The 19,913-nt window shown below is 39.9% G+C and overlaps 2 protein-coding genes across 3 annotated transcripts; both read right to left on the reverse strand.

Annotated features, from left to right (window-relative positions):
- Positions 1-38: 38 nt before the first annotated feature.
- On the reverse strand, positions 39-14,674 carry samsn1a (SAM domain, SH3 domain and nuclear localisation signals 1a). Of its 2 annotated transcripts, XM_085380846.1 has the most exons (15): positions 14,544-14,674; positions 12,908-13,075; positions 12,551-12,597; positions 11,686-11,726; positions 11,303-11,386; positions 10,451-10,545; positions 9,327-9,450; positions 7,508-7,938; positions 4,471-4,551; positions 4,029-4,157; positions 3,389-3,506; positions 3,120-3,271; positions 2,795-3,007; positions 2,505-2,652; positions 39-823 (listed from the first exon to the last, which is right to left on the reverse strand). In XM_085380846.1, the coding sequence occupies exons 1-15, from the start codon at positions 14,565-14,567 to the stop codon at positions 669-671; spliced, it is 2,010 nt and encodes a 669-aa protein (XP_085236972.1). In that variant the 5' UTR covers positions 14,568-14,674; the 3' UTR covers positions 39-668. The 2 variants fall into 2 exon arrangements, with proteins under 2 accessions (XP_085236972.1, XP_085236971.1); XM_085380845.1 differs by lacking the exons at positions 7,508-7,938; positions 9,327-9,450; positions 10,451-10,545; ... (3 more) ...; positions 12,908-13,075; positions 14,544-14,674 and adding an exon at positions 5,312-5,470 and having other exon boundaries at positions 53-823.
- Positions 14,675-17,151: 2,477 nt separating this feature from the next.
- On the reverse strand, positions 17,152-18,118 carry LOC146653909 (uncharacterized). Its single transcript, XM_085381052.1, has 3 exons — positions 18,067-18,118; positions 17,784-17,888; positions 17,152-17,636 (listed from the first exon to the last, which is right to left on the reverse strand). Exons 1-3 carry the CDS (start codon positions 18,116-18,118, stop codon positions 17,557-17,559), a joined length of 237 nt encoding a protein of 78 aa, XP_085237178.1. The 3' UTR covers positions 17,152-17,556.
- Between the last annotated feature and the right edge of the window lie 1,795 nt (positions 18,119-19,913).

Consider the following 19,913-nt stretch of genomic DNA (forward strand, 5'->3'; position numbering starts at 1 on the left):
TTAAATAAACACAAACCACATATTTAACTCTATTTTTAAAATGCTTTATTTACAAAAAGTTTTGAAAATAAATGAATGCTCCTTTTCACAGGAATGCTCACACACAGGCTCTCTCACACACAATCTCATTCAAATGCACTTTCAGAAAAAAGTATACTTGTCAATCTGTAGAGTATGCATTACAGACAAGATCTGAATATACAAACAGCTGTTAAATCACAGGAAAGGAAAGTAGACCGAAAGTTAAACAGAGATCAGACGTAACAAGAAAGGTCAAAATGATGCAGCTGTGATAAATAAAAGCTTTACACGCAAAAACAATTCAAGATTTAGAATGCAATAAATACAAATGACATTAATGTGACAAAATTTTGGCAACTTACTGCCAAAACTCAATGCCTATACCTATCATAGTGATAAAGTGACAAAAAGATAATATGAAGTTAAGAATATTGTCTCTTCTTTGTATATGCTAAAGCTTCCACATTAGAAAGCTTTAGCATATACAAAGCAAATTGTATCCCTTGTTCCCTCACTGGAACAAGGGATACAATTGTGACATTTTCAGAAAGTTATGGAATGAGTCTTTTAAAACCATTTTCATCAAAGTCATAAGAAAATGTGCAACTTAAACTCTGATCAAAGTATACAAATGACAAACATGTGCTTTAGGACTCCACGGCGTCTGTGACGGGCTCTGTGTCCTCCTTGCTGTCTGAACACTCTGACGGGATGAAGCAGCCCGAGTCTCTGGGACAGTCGCTGTCTTCCTCCTGCAGACTGTGGGAAGATTTGAGCTCCTCCGCATCCCTGACATCATCACCTGCAGCCACAAACCAAACTGAATTCAATTAAATGTCATAATATTCAAATCTGTACTACTTTGCAGAATTGAAGCCATATTTAGATGCGGAAGGGTGACACCGTTTAATTTTAATATGATTTATTGCGATGATAGTGACGCATTATCGCAAATGTTGCTTATTGGTGTCAGACCAGAGGATGTTCTGGTGAGTTGTCACATGACCCAAATACATATGATTTGAAGCAGGAAACTCTAGAAGAAAATATGTCACCTAATTTTTTTTCCTGTAAACTGCAAAAATATTCTTCCTCATTGTTTTTTAAACTCACTAACAGAAGCCGCTAATCCGACTAATCTAGCTCAGCTTGATTAAATTACTGGTGTCTAATGTGAGCTTGGCAGGGTCACGCTGCAGCAGCTGCCATCTGTTTAGTTTCACTGTCAACCAAGCCGAGCTAAAAAAGAAATTACACTGACATTTACTTTGACTTTGTGCACATCTGCTTAAATTACACAAAGTAAAACATGAACGAAGCCACAAAAAAGGCCTGTGGATGTTTTTCCACTGTCATATTGGATTGTTTTGGAAAGTTTTGCTTTCATTCATGCAGGGATTTCTGATAATCAGTCAGACTGCTTCCAGACTTCAGATTACAGGAACACCTTCTGTCATGTTAAGCACTTTCTATCTAAGTAACAGGAAGTCACCAATAAGCTTCTCACAGTGTGCATGATGTATTTCTATTCTCTACGGCACAAATGTCTCAGCCTTTACCTGTTTCTACCCACATATTTACAGAGTGAACCCTTTTTTATTGTCCCACAGAAATAAAGTGACAGAATTACACTTCCATTCATTTTATATTTATGGTAAATATAAAATATTTTTCTTAATTTAAAAAAGAGAGTTTTTATTTAATACAGTCTTTACCTTATCTTGCTGTTTGTTTGAATGCTCACTTCTGATTGGCTAATGAGTAAATTCTACCATGTTTTAACCATAATCAAACAAAGCAGCTCCACATGCTGCTTAAAAGACTTTAGGGATGTAATTGTATTTAATTACTGGACAAAGATTTTGCTGTCTGTACACACACACACACACACACAGAGTTATTATTTACTCAGAAAATGTAACTCTCATGACTGCTGGTTAAAAGACGAGAGCCAATTGTACAGTTTTTATTCTTTGTTTTATGGTTGCTGGGACGGGTTACAGACAGGAAATAAAGGGTAGGACTGGAAACAAAGGTTTAGGTTTTTATGTATTTTTCTATTATGTTAAAAGCATTTAGTTTGTGTATAATAAAATGTGCTATTAAATAAAATTGTGATTGACAATAAGTGAGGTAGCTATTAGCTTCTTTAATATACAGTCTCTGTGAAGACTGTATTGTATTTACAGCTGCTTCACATTCAGTGTGGTGTTACTTTCAGGCTTAACATAACACCGATTGAGCCTGCTAACAAAAATTGTTAGTCTCATTTGCTGACTCCTGCATCTCTGCTGCGAGCCAGTCTGTGCAGCCCACTTCTGAATACTGAAACCTTCATGAGAGGATCTTTATTTTTATTTTTCAGAATGTTCATTTTTCAGGAGTGAACTCTTATGAAGCAGTATCTCCCTTGACTAAGTGCTGCATATTGTTACTTGTTAGCATTAGAACCAGTCACAATGATTGCTCGGTGTGTTTCTGACCTTCTGTGTAGTGGTATTCAGCAGCAGTGAGTAGCTTCTGTCTGTGCTCTGGGTCTTTGACGTTCAGCTCTATAAGATGTTTCTCCTGCAGGTGCATCAGGGACTCCACTGTTTCATAGCCATTTAGCATCAGTGCAGAAGCATATTCCTAAAACAAGAGCAACCACCGACTGTAAAACTAAAGCACAAATCTTTAAATGTTTTGCTGTCATGACTAAGTCTTTGAAAACTTTGTGATTCGTCCCCTAAACTAAGACAAAAGACCCCAGGTGAGCAGATCTGGTCCTCACCTCCAGATTCAAGCGTTCCAGTAACTCCAGCAGTGTTTTAGGTCGAGGTCTTTTGCACAGCTTCTGCTGTCTGATTTTGGGAGTCTCCTCTTCTTCTTCTTTCTCCACCAAAACGTCGACATAGATGAACTTGAAGTTGCCCACTTTGTTGTTGAGCATGCCTGTCCAAATGCCCATTGGAGGCTTACTGATGATGTTGATGATGTCACCAACCTTGGAAAAAAAAATCTATTAAAAGATGGTTGAGACTGCTTCATTGTTACTGCAGATGTTTCCCTGTCTAAGTACAGCCATGTCCATGTAAAGCGTGGACATGGAGAGTTACCTTGAGTTTGAGGGAGTCCGTGTCATATGGACTGGGAACAAAATCCGTGTGGACTCGAGCTCGGCCACAGAACTGTCCGTGATACGAGCCGTCCTCCTCCAGCCTCAGACTGTCTCTCTGACCAGAGCCATTGGACTCACTGGTCACACCACCTGAACCCACAAACACAACACAGCACAGGAGGATTACACACTCATCTAAGAGTATTACTGGTTAACACCACACATTTATTCACTATGTCTGGGTGTGCATTATGAGCAGATACTTACTGGAGGAGCTCTGGCCACTGTAAAGACTCTCCAAGGAGTTGCTTGTCTGTGTGGAGTTTTTCTCAGCTGGAGGGCTGCTTTCTGTCTCTGCATCTGGCTCTTTGTCTGTGTCATCGCCCTGAAGGAAAGAAAAAAACGACAAGGCCCACGGTTTTAAAAGGCAGCAACGTTACATAAACAGATAAACAGGGACGGAGTGTGCACAATTAGGCAGACTATTCGAACGACTCCATGTAAAAGTGGAGGTGGAGGTGTAGGCTATGAAATTTCCAAAGCTAATCAAAACATCTTATCTTTCAATCGCTGTTTGAGAAAAACACAGATACTGCAGGAAGACACTTTTCGATGCAGATGACAGCAAACAGTCATCTAAATATCGCCAACAACTGCGTCACAGTTTGAGGATGTGGTTTCAGAGGAGATGAAAGTGATAAACAGAGCAGGTTTGCAGTAAGTGATGTCCGTGGCCTCGAATTTGTTGCACGCTGAGGGACTTTTTGATCACTTGCGCACAAATTCTTTAGAATAAAACAGCGCTGGAGAACTAAAGCATTAATGTGTGTATGTGAACGGTCAAAAACCTTATCAGAGTGCTCGGTTAATTGATGTAAAAGTGTGTGTGAGTGATTCAGCGACTCACTGTCTCCTCGGATAAAGACTTGGCATGTTTTTTGCCCATTTTTCTGCGCATGGTCAGTGAAATCTCCTTCATCTTCTTCCGGAGTCCAGCTGAGTTGTTTGGGTCTGAACTTTCACATTCTTCTGTGACCTGTGTGAAGAAACATGGTTTAGTACAAACTGAACGGGGATATTAAGGAATACGACCTAAAATAAAAACAAACAAAAACAAAACACCAACTCTTTTTCTTTTCTACAATTCTACAATTATATTTAGTATTGACAACATGTTTTTCTGTTCTCAAAAAATCCAGTGTGTCGCTTTCAGTCCGCTTTTTAATGTATGAGTGAAAAACCTGCATTAAGTATGGCAGTCTCATGCATCGGTTACACTATTATTGCTATTGAAGTAAATTTTGCTGACATCAGGGTTACAAAAGTGAAAAACAAGCACATCTACAAACCATAGCGGTTCCATTTTCCTTCGGTTTGGCCTGTGATGAGTGATGTCTGAGACCTTCAAATTTGCCAAAGCTTGTGGAGCGCTGTGGGGAAGGGTAAAAAGAGATGTCACACAAAGACGGCTAAACAACGTCTGAATAGCACAATCGTGCTGTGACCCGAGATTTCACAGGCCAAATATAATCAGTTTTTCTTTTAACAGTCTTAAAACATCTAGGACAAGACAAAAACCAACAAGAAAAGAAAAAAAACCCTTCCTTTAAAATCTACGATTTTAAGTCAAGTACACACTAAATGAGAGCTTGTGTTTTAAACTTAAACGAATACACAAGTACGTTGATAAAACCAGTTTACCCTCAGCGCACTGGTGACACGACAAGTCGTTGCTGCTCTGGCTCAATTTTAATTCTTTCAGTCCCCCCCCCCCCGGGTTTTCATAAAACTAATAGTCAGCCTAATCTCTCCCAAGCCTCCATCATCTCCCCAGCACAGCACCAAAAATAATCATATAAATGAATAATCCCTGGAAATCCTGGTTAAATATGAGCTCCATACTCCTAGACAGCCCTGTGCAGACTGATTTAATGCAGCTCTGAGTGCACTCTCTGACTGAAAATACACTGGCAGAAATCAAGGTTTTATTTTAAAGACTTTCTTCACCATTTAAAAAATGAACTGTGACATATTCTCCAAAAACATCGCGCTGCTTCCAGCAGACTGTAGTTTTTAATTCAATAATTGGTGATGTTAGATTGAGCCTCATCTTCTACAAATTTGTAACGGAGTCGATGTCACAAGTGAAATTTGGACCCTGAAGCTTTGATCATAATTATTTTCACCCACCTTTGGTTTGCTCCTTGCTTTGTCTGACACATTAGATGCAGCCCTCTGTAACATTTTCTAACTCCTTTTTTTTTCTTTCAAGGTGTTAGTCGGATCTTAGTCCTTTGCTCTTGTCTTTGCTGTACTCCTCTACAGAGAAGTGTTAATTGACACACAGATTATCTGTCTGATGGGCTGGCTGGCTCACTTCCTTAGAACGCACAGGATGTGAGGCAATTCACACTGTTTCTTTCAGTGCAGCTCTGAAAGGGGAAAAATACGAATGCTTATGTGTGCATTTTGTGGCCGGCTCAGCGAAACAACTAGAACCACTTCCAGGAATAGCGGCACTTCAGTTTTATAAATGTGGCATTTGCTTGTTCAAACATCTGTCTTGTATCTGCTACTCGTCTTTTAGACGCTGATGGTGAGCCACACCACCATGTTGGTCTGTAACTGTGCATAAGTATGCCACAATCATATACATGTAGCCACTCAACTCAGGTTCAATTATCCAATGAGGCTAAAAGCTTCACAGTGAAAGCTATTTTATGTAGTTCAGGAATAAAAAGAAGACAAAACCTCTTTTGTTTAATTCAATTCTTCTTTCAATATACCTCAAATTTTCCCTTTTATCAGCAATGGGGAACTCTGTTGCGGTAAATGATGCTGGAGTAATTATTCTTCTGAGTTCATTTCCTAATGTGGGGCAGAACGCTTTTGAGGAAGTGTGGATTTATGACAGAGGAACAGCTGAAAGTGGCAACTTTGGTGTGTCGAAATACCTTCCGGTCGACCTCCCCTCTCGGTGTGGAACTGAGGGTTTTTTGGCTTTATGTCTTTTTGGATACACTAAAACAAGTCACCCTTTTTCTAAAATCGGTGACGAATGATAAAAGTTACAAAACTCTTATCTACAAACACACCCACACACTCATAGTGTTTCCACTGAATCAGAAAAGGTGAGGGAGTTTTTAGCCTCCACAGGATTCCACCTTGCCTCTCTCATGTCGCCACATTGGGGATTTGCCATGTTTACACTGCGGTCGGTTGTGGAAAAGGGAATTCTGCAGACCTAAACCTCAGTCTAATCCTGCTGCTTGCAATCAACAACAACAACAAAAGAAACTCATTTTGTTCTAGATCAAGATTTTAAATTTCTTACTTTAGTGGTTTCCTGTCTGATTTAAAAAAAAAAATCCACCCTATCTTCATTGAAATATTTTGTTGAGATACAGTTTTATGCCAAAAGTATATCAAAACTGTTCTGACATGCATTGTGTGCACTGTTAGTTCTGCAGAGCTAATGTTAACTTCCCCAGTGACAAAACAAGAAATAAGCAAATTCAGAGGAAATTAAATTAAAACCACTTCACTTGATTGTTTTCTTTTCTTATCACTATCTCACGGGAAGTTCGTAAAAGGACAAGATAGAGTCTTAACACCCTGCGCCATCTCTGTTTATAGTCCTCTGGGGATTTATTCTCTGTTAAATGACTTTCTGACTCTAAGAACGAATGACACCACAGATCCATGGGGATTTTGTAATCTCTGCACTGGATGGTTGTTTTCATCAGACAATTTTCTCCCTAGTCATCCTGGGCTTTGACAACTGTTTTTGCGTAACACATGGCTCACACGCCACACGTGCTCACCGAGTATCGCTTAGAGTCTAAAGCTTTGAGAGATGTCATGTGCGTGCAAATGTGCACTCCGTTGCGTGATGTTAGCAATGAGCTGCGCAATGAGGAAAATCCACAAAGTCATCAATTTCCACACCTACATCTCAATGTTCAACCAATATTAGCATCTGTAGGAGACGTTTTTAAAGAAAATGCAAAATGTTCTGTATGGGAGGAGGCTGGGGACATGTCAATAGCGCTGACATAGTGACCAGAATTAATTCTCATAGACCACAAAATGTCATCAGCAAGGCACCTAATTGGTCTTAAATGCATTCGACTGCATTTGACAAACCACAGACAACTATCTTGAGTGACAAGACAGATATGAATCCTACAGCTGATCACATGTCCACCACAAAACCCTCAGCTCAGCGTCATCCAGTCAGCCTGGGTCGAAAGGCAGCTGAAACACTCAGAGGAAGTTCTCTTGGGACAACCAATCTGCTGAGTACCTTGAAAAACTGTTGCCATTTTTAGTTCACTGCTCTTTAGTTCAGTCTCAGTACTGTGTGGCAATCAGCATGAAACTTACATTTGGTTCGGACAGGTCCACATCAGTGATAGATCGCGGCACCCTTGGGGGAATCTCAGGTTTACAGTCCTGCTTCAAGCAACCATCCTGGGCCACTACCTGCCGGTGCTCCTGTCTTCCTTCCCACTCCTTCACGTGCGCCGTGATGAAGTCATGGGAGTAGACGCGATACTCTGTTAGAGGCCTGCGGCAGGTGTGCTGTACGGTCCCCCAGGCTAGACTGCTGTCAGCAGGGTTACTCCACCGCTGGTGGTGGGTGGGCGTCGCTCCACCGGGAAGGCTGGCCATGTCAGTGCATCGGCCTGGGGTTGTGTTCTCCTGAGAGGGGAGGGTGGAGAATTTACCCGGGTAGGGCCTCCTGTCTGATCTGTACGGCACTTCGGGAAAGTGGTGTCCCATCTGTGGGCTCATCATGCCAGGTGGGGAGCACACTGAGAGAGGGGACAAGAAAAAAAGTGACTTACAGTCAACAATTCTCACCATTCTCAAACTGGGATCAGACTCAAGTGTAACTTTATTTAACTTAGATGATGCAATGATTTGCTGTTTAACCCTCATCAGAGTTAAACTGAACTGGAAATGACTTAGTCAAATGAGACAGTTCACTGTGAGGATCACTTTACATGTCGAAGCAGTACCGAAAAGAGAGGAGGAAACAGGAGGTTGGCCAAACAGAGTATGTGTAGTATGTCCTTGGCTTTTGTAACCCTCACATCCTGAACGGCTGTGGCCCTCTGAGAGATGTGAGGATGCCGCAGACACGTAATTTGAAGGTGCTGCAACTCTTAAAAGCAGAAGTAGAATTTAAAGTTGATTACTTTTTTAAAGGGCATTAACTGGAGTTGCCACATAACTGTAGCTGTTCTGCTATTTTGAGCCAAAATCTTTCTTAGTCATAGAGTCATAGAAATTCTAGAAACGTCAGGAAGGACAAAGGCAAGATTTAAAAATAACAATATCATTTAAAAAAAAAAACTCTTTTACTATTGTAAAGTTGTAAGCAATGTTTCTGATCTTTGTTTTAAGGCAGCGGGGTGTAGGTGAAGGTTAGAGTAAATGCTGAAAAACTGAATTTTATTCACTAGTGTTTTAAATAGGTTCAGGAAGAGACTGTGGTTTGGTTTAAAATGCAACAAGTTAGGAGCAACGTCACTATTGTTACAACAGGTCACAGTGGCGACACTAAAGGATGTCCGGTGCGCTATCAGTGACTTTGACTAAACAGTTAAAGTTGACCCTCTGGGAATGAAAACAGCAGCAAGAATGAAACCTGTTCTACAAAACCACAAAAACCTTTGGTCATGATTAAGAGATACACGAAGTGTTAGATGTTTTCACATCATCATAATGCAAGTATTACTTTTATCAGCTATGATGTCAATGCATAAAACACTATATTAAATGTTAAAGTTGTCATTTAGTGTGCGCTTGCCTCATTTACTCATTCACACACACTCACACTGCAATGAATGCATCCTGAGCAGCTCAGGGTTCAGTAGCCTGTCTTGCTCAAGGATACTTTAGCATGCAGACATGGATTGAACCACCAATCTTCCGACATGTAATTTGTACCGTGAATACATTTTAAATTTACTGATGATTACTAGACATTAATTCTTTTGTATTAAATATACTATAGTGCTTTACACGTTTGCGTAACGAGCTAAAGATACCTGGTTTGATTCTAGAAGGAGACACAAAGCCATTTGGGGTTGTGTCCGGTCTAAAATATTAAACAGCTGATTGCTGTGTTAACCACTGTGAATAAAGGTGCAACCAAGAGTTTGAAATGATGGTTAATGTTGGTGAAAGCTCCTACCTCTGGAGCTGTTTGCTTTCTTTGTCCCTTCTTTCCCACTTTTCCCGCCTGCTTTCTTGCTGTTTTTGGGGTTTCTCCTGACAGCTGCTTTGGACTCTGTTGCCACTCCGTTGGCATGGACACTCTGAAAAGATAAACAAATGCACACACACTCACCATTTAAACACTTTCATTCCAGAACCTCTAATATCCCACACCCCTTAACATTGATTCATTGTGTGTGACCTTCTGGCAGGGAGTGTTTAACAGGCTTGATGAGAGCAATGGAAAATTTAGGGGGTTGAGTTTAGATTCTTTCAGCTGGTCCACTGACTTCTAGTTTAGATCTGTGAGGAGACAGATAGCAAGGGTGCCTGCTCTCTGTTAGACGGGAGAGCTGTGCAGGACTACTACAAACAGGCAGAGTTGAATGGGTGAGGAAAATCTCATTACCATTAATAGTAATGAGATTCAATTAACAAAGGATAACAGGATTGCAAGATTTGTAAACATTATAAGTCTTTGCAGATATGCGCTCAGCGATCATGTGACAATGTCAGTGTTGTCATAATGTGTTTTGAGGAAGGAAAAATGCTGCTGAACCGGTTTTGGCAAGCTATGCTTTGTTTTCTTTTAACTATGATGGCAATAGGTAGATTGGCCACTGAGAAACCTGGCATGAGGCCTTTAAACCTTTCTAAGCACGCACGCACACACAGAGTTTTCACATCCCTCTCTGCCATGTGGTCCAGAGATTACACAGAGAGGTGCACCCCTCTTTGAACCATCTGCACTGTATTAAAACCCAATCAGCATTTGTGCTAAAAGATTGTGCCATTTGGGCCAGCGGTAGCTCTCAGCAAGTCACATCAGGTGGTGGTGTCGGTGCTGTTAAATGCTCTGCTGTGGTGTGTCGAAGGTGCTCAAACATGATGCTGGCACAGATTTATCAGCCTTTTGGGAGCAATAAACTTCAGAGTAGGCATTAAAACCAGCCAACCAAATGAACAAAATGGTCTTAAAACCTAAAACCAAACTGATACCGCTGTGGTACCCACAAAGATCTGAATGCATTGCATGACTGAAACATGTCTGCAGAGAGGGTTTTGAGTGAAACAGTCTAAAAGTGAAACTACTCTTCTAACCTGGCTTGAGGTCTGTTTCTCCTTTTTCTTGGTGCCAGAATGATGACTTCCTTTCCCACCTCTGGTTTCTGTCCTGTGTTTCGTCTTTCGCATCTCTGCAACAACACAATGTGTACACCTGAGGACTTTTTAAGGAATTTGCCTCAATGATTAGCAAATCTTAGAATTAAATTAAACATTCTCTCACTTGTTGTTTTCGACATCATTGCATATTGTCCCGACCAATGTTAAACATAAGGCCTGGGGACCAGAGTCAGGCCCTAAAATGACTCCAATCTGGCCCACTGGACATCTTTGGAATTTCGCTACATTTTACAGCTTGTCCTGCTGACAGAGACCTCCCTCCATTGCTGTTCATACTACACCAAAGTAACTAAATAATAGGTAAACAATTGAATGATCTACTATAGAAACTCTCCAAAAAGAACTGGGTATTTCCATTAACAGTCTGGACAAATGAGCATCCAGAACCTTTTCTCTATTTGTATTCATTTATTTCCTAAAACCCAAGCACAGAGAGTTGTGCTGACAGCATTTTTTCCATTTACTGCATCAGCATTTCTTTTTCATGTAGACAAATTGAGACAGTTTGCTAAAATTGCACTTCTTCTTCTTATATTAAGAGATCTCAGGGTTTAGATTAAATGGGCTGATAAATTACTTTATACTAACAGAAAGGCGAATTTCAATGGTCCCGCCCATTTAAGATCACAGTGGCCGATAGTCTGGGGTCATTTTTTAATGCTGAATTGGGTTCGAAATCCCCACCCTGCCTTTGAGCGTCCTGCTGGGACTCCAGATGAGTGCTGGCATAAACTTTAGATGAGCTTAGCCTCTTTATTTCCTGCTTACCTTCATTGTGATTGTTGGCGATGTGAACTAAATCTTCTCTGCTCCTGGCATGCTGCCACACTGCAGTATTACAGCCGGGAGTGTCTGCCGTGGAGAGAGACGAGCGTTGGAGGTTTTAAAGCGAAAAGTTGGAGTGAATGGAAGCCACTGATAGTAAAATCATTATCAGCATTATGAGACACGGACATAAAGCCTGGTAGCTCGCTGGAAGTTTGAATATAAATAATATTAGAAGCTTCCAAAATACACATTTATTTCATCGCAGTCTACCTCAGGGTTTGTGAAAGGGAGTCAGGGCTGTAACACATGTTGTAAACAGTCATTATGCACAAGTTACACTTTAGCACTAATAAAAAGTGAAGTTTAGAAATTGTTATACTCACCTAGTGTTTCATTATCTGATGCAGATTTGGATATATGTGTCCTAAAAGTAAAATAACAAAGAAATATTTCATTATCTTGGATTATTATTTTTATTTAAAACAAATTAGACATTATTATTTTCTTCACAACACAAAGTAAAGAGCCTGGGACTTCAAAAAGGCAACTATGGAGCACATAAACCACAAAACATGACCACAAGACTGCAGACTCATGCTGTGCAGATGTCCACTGTGTTAAATCTTTCTTTGCGTTTACAGCGTCAACAAAGTTGTACGTTGTCCAAAGAAAGGCCAAGGGAGTAAAAGGTGTTGACCTTGAATCCGCTTAGTCCAGCTAGCCCAAAGCCGTAATCTGCCTTCTGCTGGCCCAACAGTGTGAAGGGTCCTTCTTCTCAAAATACAGTTCTCTGTCAACAAAGCTGAACAATTTATAGATTTTTTTGGTTCCTATTGTGTCTTACGGACGTCAATCCCTCTTCTTTAAGCGCAGCATTCCAATTTATTCTGCTCTGCTGCAGGAAGGATTTACAGTATTAACCCACAGCGAAAATAAACAGGGAGCCTTTCAAGCCATATTATTACTCAATGGGAAAGCTCTGTCACTGGCAGGGCAGCTTTATGCTTTCTGCACGCTCGACCAACAAAAGAAAGAGAAATAAGGCCACAGCACACACTAGACGAACAGAAGCCTTAATTCCTTCCAGGATTACTTGATGTTTTTAATACAATTTTCCTGTCCGTTCGAAGCGGAGTGACATACATAATATGTGGAGATAGAGCAGATTGAGCTTCGAGCTTAAAGCATTGTAATGTGGGGCATATAGGACGATCTTAACATTCTTGAGTAATTTACGTCTGAGCTCACCTTCTTTTCTTCTTGTTCGAGTTGGCTCTCTGCGTCTGAGGCATCTCCTGAAAGAAAACAAAGCATTTAAGGCTGTCTGTACTAAATGAGCAACTTGCCACATTCAACAAAATCCTCCAGCTGATTCATGTAGAGATTCACTGAAACTGAACATTTGGCCTCGCCTCAGAGGCAGCTGTCAACTGGCTCTGCTCATCATTTAATAATCAGCTTTATTTTTTTTAGGTTCAATCTGGTTACATGTCACAGCTCCTCAAGGCCGTGACCCCATACAATCTGGTCATGATTGTTCACAAGCCCGCACCGCTCACAGTCTGTACAACATGCTTCAATGTACGAGATTTTCATGACACACACCATGGATATAGATCTTCCAGAGCCTCGCCACTTTGTGCCATCATTCAGCAAGACTGCCGGGCTGCAGGAGCGGCTGCACGAGCGGCTGGAGGAGCGGCTCGGGACAGGCTGTGGTGGGCCGTCGCTGGAGCTCTGCACCGCCTCGTACAGGCTGTCCATAGATCCCTCCTGATGCCCAGTGGACAGACAAAAAGACACACAGTTGTTAGAGGGCTGCAGTTTGGCAGCCGGATATGAAATTCATCTGTTTCCATCCATGTTTCCAGCACATAAATCTGCATTTCATTGTAATCAGATGCAAAATATGAAAATTGTAGTTATGAGGATTTGATATGACTGCAGGGAAATGTCACCAATGCTGCTCCAAAGCTCCTTTAAATTTGCTTGTCAACCATGGATGAGGGAATTTCGACAGAACTGATTTCAGCGTGGATTAAATTTTGTTTGATTCGTTGGGATTCCTTCTAGGAACGCATAACCAATTTCTCTCGTCAGCTCATCTTGACTGTACTGTGACGTCTCATCGGTGTACATGATAAAAGATAGTGCAGAGTATTGATTTTGTATTCTTTCTCTACTCAACCATTCCTGGTTAAACCAAACCACAAAATTCTTAATGAGTGGTCTGAGACAGAACTGGAGTCCTCCATCTTTTAGAAAATCAATCCCTGACTCATATGACTGTGGGCCAATAACAGGTCTTTACAGAGTACTCAAAATGTAAGATGTAGTGCAAAATGGTTTAAACAAAAAGCTTCCAAATGAAGTGTAAGTTCCTGTATTTGCAGGGGAACAAGTGTGTATTTTGAGATGCTGCTGCTTTGCTGCTGTGTTTGTTTTTTCTCTTTTCTAGATTTCTACCTGGGTTAACGGGCAGCACGAAAACTTGCTGTATGTGCTATTTGAGCAGAGTGGTTAAAAGGTGCGACATCCGTTAGAGATTCTAGGCAATGATGAATCAGTCTGATCATTTGTAAACATCCCCAACATCTGTGCAGAGACAAGTTTAAAGTATCCAACCCACATGTCACATCCCCACGTGCAGCATGACAGCTGCAGGAGCATCTGAGGTACCCATGTGTATATTGTGCACACGTGTGTATTCCTGCTTCTTATCTTAGCTTTTGTGGCTTCATTAATAAACACTTTTAACAGCACTTGTAGGCATAAAGAAATTTGTCAGTAATACATAAACCAGGGCTTCAAAATACATACTGTAATAAAAGAACTGCTGTGAAATGTTGCTTAAAACTTTATGGCAAACAAAGCTTAAAGTTTTCAGACAAAGGAAGATAAGAAGACAAGGTCGGTGTCAGGAGGACTTGTCTAATGATCAAACTTTCTGCAGCAGGTTATCAATGATCTATTTACCGAGAAGATGTAGCAGCAACCATTCTCATTAGATTAGTGCTGCGCTTTAGCATCATGTTTTGCTTCTTTGTAGGAAAACTGCGATTAAAAACCTAGATAGACACTCTGTAGCTTCCCACACATTTAGGTATGCATAGTGTGTTATTTATTGATCTTCACGATATATTTCTTGTGGCTAACCTCAGATTTGCAACTCAAGTTTCTCTTTTACTCTGCGACTCACACACAGACTGTTCTGTAAAGAAGACAAATGCATGCATCTTACCAGAGAAAAGCAGAAAAGGTTCATGTTGGCTGCGAGGTCTCGGGTTCAGTTTGCTTTGGTGCGTCAGATGGAGGACAAACAGCGAGCCGAGTGAAAGCCAGAGGCTGAAAGACACAACAGCTCAGTCTGAGGCCAGCCTCGGTCGCCTGCTGTCTTCTCAGATTAATACCACAGTGAAATCCCTCCACTAATCCAATAGATGGCCCACCATTACTCTAGCAGCTAAAGCAGGATTCACTCTTGACAACAAGCCCACTATTGGTGGATCAGCAGACTCTGTCTTTGTTTTGATTCTTTTCTTTTTTTTCCAGTAGGGAAGCAGCGAGCAGCCATGTTATTTATTTATTCTGACCTAAGTGAAATTACAAAAACAAAAATTTACAGGTAAATTTCCTCATTAAAGGCAACTTAGGAAGACTTAAGACTAAAAAGTCTTTTGCCTAAATAATATTATCAATCATAAATATTAATCAATAATTATGAGGATCACTGGTAAAATCAAGGTAAAATTAATCATTCCATTAAGAACAATTGACTAGAGATGACATTAGTTTTTGAGATCAATAATATATGGATGTATAAGCAGCGTTTTCATGCGTTTTATTGGAAAAGTCATTTTCTTATATCCACTTTACTCCAGCGGTGCACATTGTATACACTGGACTGATCATAAAGGTCATGGTTTAAATCTGGGCACACTGAGCTGATTAACGGAGTGCAAGAATAAACATCTGGACCTGCTGGGGTAATCTTTAAAACATATATTTAAAAAAAAAAAACATATCCTGTGATTCTGAGGCAACACACAAAAACCCAGATTCAAGACTTTTTATTGTTATTATGCAAACTGAGGCATTAATCTCTGCCATGATGCAAGGTAAGTAGTGGAGTTTCAATACTTTCTGTCATCATCATCTATAGCTTTAAGTGCTAAGATGTGTTCCTCCTTACATCAGTGGGAATTTAATGTAGGTTTTATATCTATCTGTAACGCTGTAATCAGTTAGCATTAATACAAAATTGAAACCAAATGTAGTAGTAATGTAGTAATTAACCACCTGCATCTTTATACTAGTCAAATTACACAGGCCCATAAACAGATTGTTTACATAAAGTTACATCAAATACTACTTACGGTATGCTGTCATGGATGTGATGGCAACTATATGTGCTTTAAGTATATGTAAGCTGTGCTTTAATGTAGCAGTTGGAGTAGTTTTGAAGTTGCAGTTTATTTTTCACAGTTATGGGGAGATTATTTAAATACATGTGCATTGTATGTGTTAAAATCTGAACTTGAAGGTAATAAATGTAGTGAGGTAAAACAATGTGTATATCTGTGCTTGGCTTAACAAGTTAGGAATTTAAAGACAGCATAGCAAAAGGGAATGTAATGTGTGGAAAAAAATGCACTTGAAAGGAGACTGTTCATCTGTGACAACCATGCCCTCAGGCAGGTTTTTAGACAATAAAACAAACACTACACTGAGCGCGCTGCACACAATTTCTCACGTGCTCAGTAACAGCTCTTTCCTGTGTGGGCAACAGCTGCAGGCAAGTATTTTTCCACAGCTTTGAAATATTTAAAGTAACTTTTTGACAAACCACAATAAATGTAGGAAAGTTTTCACATATCAGTTTGTGGTGAGGCACAAAAAATATAAGGTTATTTTTGCATGCAATGCATTTCTTCTTGTTGTTTTTTGTTACCTAGAGACTAATCGATCATCCCTCTGGAGTGGTTCAAAGCGCACTAAGTTGTAACACATGAAGTGTGAAGTTGGTGCTCTTTTAATCCACAAATCATACTGTCTGAGCTCCTCTAATGCAGAGCAGAAAACAGCTGGAGAGATTAAAAAATATGACCTATATTTTCACAAACATGAAAATAAAAGAAGTACTTCAAAGAAAACGACGTGATGCTGAAATGTATTTTGCTGCCTTTCAGCTCATTTCGATTAGTCATGTCACTGTTGTCTTCTAGTGTCAGATGTTGTGGTGGTTATGCCTTTTGCACAGCAAGGTAAGCGTAATAATAACAAGTCCTAAATGAACCACATAATCACTTCGTGGCTGACTTCAACCAACCTCCCATGATTTAATGAGCCTCTTTAAAATGGCCTTCTAGTCTGTATACAGTTCTGCAGTATTTTTATCTCTCCATCAACAAAACAATGCACAGTGCAGCAGTGCATTGTTTCTGAGAACAAGTCTGGCCTGTTGCATACTGTGGGTTCTTAACAACAACAGGTGTGACATATCTGAAAACAAAGCAGGATGCGTGAATGCTGCTAGGCGAGTGACCTGTGCCAACCACAAGTGTGACTGTGTTTACATGCATGTAAAAAAAAAAGGATTAAATGAAAAATCTTAAATCATTTGAGCATCGAATCATTATAGACCTCATGTTGAACCATTAAAAAGAGATGTTCGTTTTATGGTCCGTGGTTATCAGCTCAGTTTCACCTCACCCAAACGAAACCAGTGAGGGAGTCTTACAGTGGCCACATGGGGCCGTGTGAAAATGTATGAAGATTTTAATGTGTGAAACAGGCAAGACACTTGTGCCCTGTAAGAAAAGACAGCTGGAACAAATAGATTAAGACAACAGCTTTTAATGGTTTTTTTTTTTTTTAGCAGTTTAAAAAAATAGTCCAACTTTTATTACAGTGGAGATAGACAGTGACCCACATAGCATTGCTTATTGCTCTGACCCACTAAGTCACTCAGGAAAGGATTAAGAGGGTGTGGGTGTGTTTCGCCCTGTTTCCCACATCTATTCATTAAGAAAAACAAAAAAATACAAGAAAATCCATGACCGTAATCACCAGTCATGTATTTGGGATCATAATGAATGAGAGCAAGTCAAACTCTAATCAAGTGTGCGTGATTTTGATAGATTCCGTTTGGGTAAATAAACAAATGACATTGCATTCAGATTAATGTAATTTCATTTTTTTCATTGTATTTGATTAAGCAGAAAGTGAAAGTGAACGGGAGGGGTGCTTCAGGCCTAGCACAAATCCTCTCTGCAACAGGTTGTGAAATAGTCCTCAGCACAGAACTCCTCACATGATCGAGAAATTCTGTCACCTGTTTAAAAATAAAAAATAAAAATACAATCACTATACCATCACACCATTGTTGGAATTGTATTATTTTACATGATATATGAGCGCACATATTAGATCATGAACATGAGAACAAACAAAATGAAAGTAGAAAACAAATCCTACGCACCATTCAGGCTGGTTTTACAGTACTGCGCTGACAGTGGACAAACTGTCTCTGTCTTACAGCTTGTGTCATTTTCATCCACACAGATGTAGCAATTGAGAGTGAGCACTAATTAAAAAAAAGGATAAAATCCATCAAAACATGTTACAATACTAAGACAACAGCCTTCATCTCAGTCAGGAAGTCCAGGTGTAATCAAATGATTCCCTCAGATCAAACCTATTTTCTAGCCCAATCAGAAGTTTGCTTTTAAAATGGAATATAAGCTAGAATGACAAGGCCTCACCTTGGGTGCTACACAGCAGCACGAAGAGCAGCGTAAGCAGCAGGACCTTCATGTTGTCAGATGGTATGTGGATAATCCTCCCGCTCAGGTACTTTTATACTAAAACACCACATACCAAACTACAACTCAGTCATGCACTTCCTTGTGATAAATGTGCCAGTAAATTATGTCTAATGTTTTTGTTTCAACTCTTTTGTCTCAAAGAAGAAGAAAGCGAAAGACTTTTTACAGTAACAGATTAACGTGGATTTTTTTTTTTTTTTGCAGCGTGTATAAGAGCTCCTAAAGTCTAGTTCAACCTGCTACTATGAATTATTATCAGTGTTGCTATATTTACCTTTCGATTTCTCTGATGAGATCTGTGATTAGTTTTGATCTATCTATTTGTATTTCAAAACACATATCCCACATCGAGAGAACACCTTTTCAGTTTTGTCCTTGTTTTCTTATCACCCAGTGCTCAAGGTAACTCTGCAGTGCATTCATACTATGAAATGAGAGCACACTATTTGGGGGTCATTTTCTAAAGATTATTTTTAAAATCAATTTCTTTACTGGACTTTTTATCGTTCAGCTTTCAGCCTGTTCAGTTTAATCATGTCAACTGCTTTGTAAGGCTTTTTGAACGGTTAACACAAGAGTGATGTGAGCAAAACGCGAGTCAACATACAATAAATAACATTTATGATATGTAACAGACAATAGGCTGCACAAACGATGGACACAGCAACAGAAGCATCACCAGTCTGTTTGTTCTAAAGCACTTAGTTTGGCATTTCAGGTGTTCCCATAGGAACATAAGCCAAATGTGACCATATTTGGGGAGTTGCGTCTCAGTAGGAATTCACCAAGCAGCAAACTTCACAGCTAAATAAAAAATCATGTAGTGGCTTCAAAGGCTTCAAAGTGAGTCGATCCTCATACATGCCAATGTTAAAGTTTTACAACATTAAAAACATATATTAACAGGATGATCTATCTGATTCTCTTTGAGCAGGGCTGGACTGGGACAAAAAAAGGTTGGTTTTAACCAGTTGGTACAGCTTACTTTCGATGCACTGAAGCATGTGACAATTAAAAGTCACACTTAAGCTCAGGTGTGGGGGGCCTCAAGGGCTGGTGTCCTGCAGGTTTTAGATGTATCCTTGATCCAACACAGCTGATTTATATGGCTAAATTATGGCTCAACATATCTTGAAGTTCTCCAGCTGCCTGGTAGTGAACTAATCGTTTGACTCTGGTGTGTTGACCCAGGGTGATATCTAAAACCTGCAGGACACTCGCCTAAGGGCCTGGAGTTCTTCACCCCTACTTTAGCTATTAGAAGTGGACAAAAATCATTTGCTAGAAATTGTACTTTTTTCCATCTTTTCTTTTTTTTTTGCCTGTCCCCTTTGGCTCTTTTGCCATCAGAATTGTTGTCTAAAGGCAAAGAAAGATGCCCAACGGATTTACTTTAGCAAATTGACCATCCCAGGCTTGCCGTAATGGTCCAGTTGATTCGCCTTTTATTGTTTATTTTATTTTCACTTACTGAATACGGGACAGACTTGACTGGGGGAAAGAAGGGGAGAAAGAAAGAGGGAAAGAGAAACAGCTGAGAAGAGGGACGGGGGAGAAGGGCAAAAGACAAAAACCAACAGAACGGGCAGAAAAAAAAAATGCATATATCAATCACCTGGATCACCTGCTGAGAAATAAAAAAGAAAACAAGCAGAAGAGAACAAGAGTAGTAGAATAAACAACATCACAATGATATATGGGAATATGACAGTAAATACTAAATATTAAACATTATTGTGCAGCACATAAGATCAACAGAACACAGTGTGCTTTGAGGTAGGAGC

This window comes from Rhamphochromis longiceps, linkage group LG14 (assembly GCF_057381845.1).
Source record: "Rhamphochromis longiceps isolate RC_006_pf linkage group LG14, R_longiceps_female_GT1.1, whole genome shotgun sequence".
NCBI lineage: Eukaryota > Metazoa > Chordata > Actinopteri > Cichliformes > Cichlidae > Rhamphochromis > Rhamphochromis longiceps.